Source organism: Capsella rubella, unplaced genomic scaffold (genome assembly GCF_000375325.1).
Source record: "Capsella rubella cultivar Monte Gargano unplaced genomic scaffold, Caprub1_0 scaffold_3, whole genome shotgun sequence".
NCBI lineage: Eukaryota > Viridiplantae > Streptophyta > Magnoliopsida > Brassicales > Brassicaceae > Capsella > Capsella rubella.
Genome location: NW_006238921.1, coordinates 7,893,076 through 7,897,840, shown reverse-complemented (window position 1 = coordinate 7,897,840; position 4,765 = coordinate 7,893,076). Strand labels below are relative to the sequence as shown.

General features: G+C 38.8%; 1 protein-coding gene across 1 annotated transcript; it reads left to right on the top strand.

Moving 5' to 3' along the window:
* The first annotated feature begins 2,778 nt into the window (after window positions 1-2,778).
* On the top strand, window positions 2,779-4,259 carry LOC17893427. Its single transcript, XM_006299832.2, has 3 exons — window positions 2,779-3,696; window positions 3,774-4,116; window positions 4,213-4,259. Exons 1-3 carry the CDS (start codon window positions 2,779-2,781, stop codon window positions 4,257-4,259), a joined length of 1,308 nt encoding a protein of 435 aa, XP_006299894.2.
* The last annotated feature ends 506 nt before the right edge of the window (window positions 4,260-4,765 follow it).

Sequence of the window (4,765 nt, the reverse complement as noted above, 5' to 3'; positions counted from 1 at the left end):
AATGCATGATGGACTATGTTGTGACTCAAGTTGGATGAGCAAAGCGTCTTCAGTTTCACGTGGAAGACTTAGATCCATAGCATGATTCTGGACTCTATACGCCATTTGGTGGTGCAGGGTTGCTGCATACGTGTTTCCGATTTGTGGAGCGCCAGTAATTTGTAGCTGGATCTGCATGTTCTGACAGATTTGTGGGTCTTCTAGAGCCACGTTAAAGTTTGGGAAAAGAGTCACGAACACAGTGCCAGCATTTAGCGTCGTCTGGATAGTTGCTATGCATGCATGTTGGTACTCTCTGTATCTGGTGTCGAGGAGAGCGACTCTTGCTACAACCGGTAAGCCTTTTCTACCATGAAGGGTTAAGGCTAGGCGGATGGCTCCATAGTGGAGGTGTGTATAGCCAAGACTTCGCCAATGGTGTATCATTCCTTCATTAAGGCAAAGAGGAACCATTTGCTCCGCTTCCGTTGCAGGGACTAAAAACTGTTCTAGAGGAGATGCTAGAACGAGTTCTTTAGCAGTATGTTTGTTAGGTACAAACACTTGTCTAATGGCTTTAGGAAAAGTGGAACTTGGCTTAGAGAAGGCTTTATAAGGATTTAGCAAAGGAAGCTGGGTAATAGGAACTTTACTCTCATCACTCATATACTCTATTTCATATAAATAATCTACTTTTTTAGAGGTGGATTTGCGGAAAGAAGGTGTTTTGGACAAAGTTGACATATTTTCCATAATAGATAAAAAGTCCAGAAACCAAGACAGAAAGCTAATAACTTCTTCTCAATCTTCAAAGTAGTAACAATCCATAAGTTGTTTTCATGGGACTATTAAGTGCTAAGAACGTAAAGAAATGATCATGAGGTATTAGCTATGCAAACCGAGGCAAACAACTTTCATCATCAATAAAGCCTCAAGGTACTTCGAGCATTACAACCTCACTGACCCTTTCTTTAGATCTTTTATTCAAACTTAGCAAGATTTCTGATGTGGAGGATCCATTAAAAATGGCAACCACAGAGCATACTTTCCATGCAAAGCATATAATAGAAAACAACGCTATGGCGTACTACCTCTTAGATATCGAAGAGTCAAAGCTTAGACTGCCATGGCTCTGATACCAAATTTACAGACACATAGTGGGTACAACCACGTAGGAGGTATTATAGGATCGAGATATATGAATCAAATATATAAGTGTTTATGGAAGAGAGTATATATATATATATATAAGAGAAATCTTTATTATAAGAACACACTCAAGAGAAAATTTACAGACACATAGTGGGTACAACCACGTAGGAGGTATTATAGGATCGAGATATATGAATCAAATATATAAGTGTTTATGGAAGAGAGTATATATATATATAAGAGAAATCTTTATTATAAGAACACACTCAAGAGAATACAAAGGACTCTTAGGACTTAGGATTTTAGATACTTCAGCTTATGGTGAACAAGCCTCACCAAGCTCCTTATTTATAGTGCATAACCTAAGGAATATTACATGGCATATTCCTTTCTTCACACTTATTATACATGCTTTTTGCTTCTCTAATAAGTTCTACTAACTTAGTTTATTTATGGCAGAAATATTACTTATTTTACTGTATTATCATAAATTTAAGGGTAACACAAGTTTCATTCATGGATTTATGTTGGCATTTATATATAAGCTTGTGGTTTCTTGAAAATATCAAGCATGTGGTTGGATGACAATGGACAAAAACACGACGTATAACAAACTCTGTTTCTTACTTTCTTGTCCAAAAGCATATGACCAATCCAAGAAACGTACCAGGCTAGTTCACTCTCCCACCTTATCAATAATTACTGATGCGAAATTAGCAAGACAAGTATTTCACATTTTTCAAAAAATTTCACCTAAATTATCTCTTAAAAATTCCATTTCGGTCCGTTAAAAATGAGAGTTATAATTTAGGATTATTTGGATATTTAGTACGTTTCTGAAATATATTATGCAAAATGATACGTTTACTATTCAATATTAGGGAACTAGTACATTTATACTGTACACCATTTTTTGTATGTCAATTATACCATTACAAATCATGAGTATTTACGATTCCATGCCATTTTGAACAGTTAGGACTATACATCTTCTTCGTTTTTGGCCCTCTTTGTACGACTAACTGCCATTTCTGATTCCAATTCCTTTTCTTCTTCTCTCACACTTCTTACCATTACCCCCATTTTCGTTATCGGAACGAGAATGTCTAAAAGGTTAAAGAAAAAGGATTCCAGCGGTGAATCTAGTCGGAAGAGCCCCCGATTTGTCCCAGGGATTAGGGATTCCAAAACCACTAATCGGAATCCCCGCGCGAAGAAGTATCACCGGACGAACCCCTCCGAGAACCTAGTCGTCTAAGTCCCCGTCTGGACAATAAGGGACTTGGAGTTTCCCGAATCATGTAAAACGCTTTAATCTCGATTTCCTAGTACAATTTTATTTTTGAGTTTTTTTTTTATTTTCACAATATCGATTTTTTTTTGAAGTGGATTTTAGGGGTTTGTATTGATTTTGATTATCGAGTTTCTGTGTTTGTCGGAGTTTGTGTGTTGTCTTCGTAATATGCTGTAGTATCAACAATTGTAGTTATCGTGTATTGGGGGTTTTTTGTTGATTTTAAACAAAGTATCGTTTTTTGTTTTTCTGTTCTATCAACATTACTATGTCTCGGTTTTTGCGGATTTTTGTTCATTTTGATTAACCGACCCGTGTTTGGTATATGGATCGCAGCCGGTGCATCTGAGGCAATGGACAAAGAGCGGTTCCCTGACCTTCCTCCGCGACTCTTCTCGGCGAGCAAGCTTCCCGACGGTGCTCGGCTCAACATCCACTCCAAACCTGAATATTTGGGGGTGTTAGTAGAAGTGCTAGACGGCACCGAGGCATGGACCAAGATTAGGCAGTCGCAGTTTGGGAATCTATTCGACCTTCCTGTTGCTAGGTGCTCTAACTCTGCCAAGCTTATCCATGGCATGCTGGCCCGACAGCTTGTGACCAAGAAAAAACACGAGCTGTGGTTTGTGTATGGCGGATTCCCTCTTTGTTTTTCACTGCGTGAGTTCCAAATCATTACTGGGTTGCGTTGTGCTCCTCTGCCTTCAGATGCAGAAGTGTCAAATCACCAAGATCCAACGTACTTATCAGTTTGGAATCGTCTTTTTGGTTACAAAAAGTTAATCAATGTGTCAGAAGTGCTAGACATGCTCAGAGAGGATGCCCTGGCTCAACCCGAGGACCGCCTTTGTGACTGGAAAAGGATAAGCCTTGCCTTGATTGTAATTGTTGAGGGTGTTATTGTGTGTAGCAACTCAAGGCCTGGGAGGGTATCTGGCGACATAGTTGAAATGTTGCACGACACTGCTTTCTTCCTTGAATACCCATGGGGCCGGCGGTCATTCAACGAAACTCTCTCTCGGTTTGGACCTGTTTTTGGCAAAGACGACCCCTTCGAAGAACTCAAGAGGCGGTTGTCTCAGCAAACGTCTTGTTGCTATGGGTTCCCACTTGCTCTCCAATTGCAAGTGCTAAGATGCATCCCTGCTCTATGTAGCAAGCTCAAAGATTCATCGAATTATAGGAATTTCATGGAAAGGTCATCTGAGTCCCTTTCCAGCACAGTTATTCTTCGAGAGTCTGATGTTAACGATGTCGAAAAACAACCATATGTAAGTCTGTTGTCCATATTCTTGTTTATGATTAATCTTACATTTTCAATCTAGTTTTAGTTTTTTTGTCTTTGCAGTTGACTGTAAAACACACATTGTTACATTCGGCCGATATCAACGAATCAGAATTGCGTTGGGATGACGAGGAGAGTGATCCACGTGTTGATACCATTCTGCGGCTGATATCAGAGAACCACAAATTTACCCCCTCTCAATGGCCTTATGGCGAAAGACGCACAATGGAGCGCCCCCGAGACCAAGGCAACGAGATTCCCACCAGTGCAAATGATATCCTCTCAGATGTAGAGGATATAACACCGGGGAACCCTCCTACCAAAAAGGTAAAGGTCGAAAAGAATGCATTTGTGCGTAGACCTTTCACCCGGTCTGCTGGAAGAGTAAATGTTGCTGAAAACTCTGGTAAGAGGAGAAGCAAGATATCAGCAAAGAGATTACTGCTATTGCGAGGGGTGTTATATTTACACTTGTGCGTTACAAGTGTCTGAGCTACTATAGGTGGTGTAATGATCGCAGCGTTTAGAGTTATTGTATGTGTTAAATAGTTTTTCTTTGTTTTTCTAGTTTTTGTAGTTTTGCATGTGTAATAAGTTGTAACAATGTATGTGGTATTGTATACTTATTTCGTTTTTGTTTATGTTTTAAGCTGTACCAATGTAAGAGTTATTTTAAGTTTATTTTGATTTTGGATATGTAATAATTTGTATCAATCTATAAGTTATTTTTATGTTTAATTAGTTGTTGCATGTTTAATTAGTTCTTGGTGGATCTTCCTAGTTTTAATAGTGGTGTTGAATATTACAATACATATCAAATCGCGATGTCACTTTTTAACTTTTCAAAAATCTTGAAGTGTGAAGAAGTCTCAGATGTAATTGTGTATTATTGGACAGGTAAATAGACATGTGTATACTTTTACAGATGCCCCTAGATAAATGACACCTGACATACGAATCTTCATCCAACGCGAGTACTCGAAGTGACCGTCAGTATCTGTGACAAATCTGATACATGCATATCTACTTTATGGCATATCTCTACAAAATGTCTC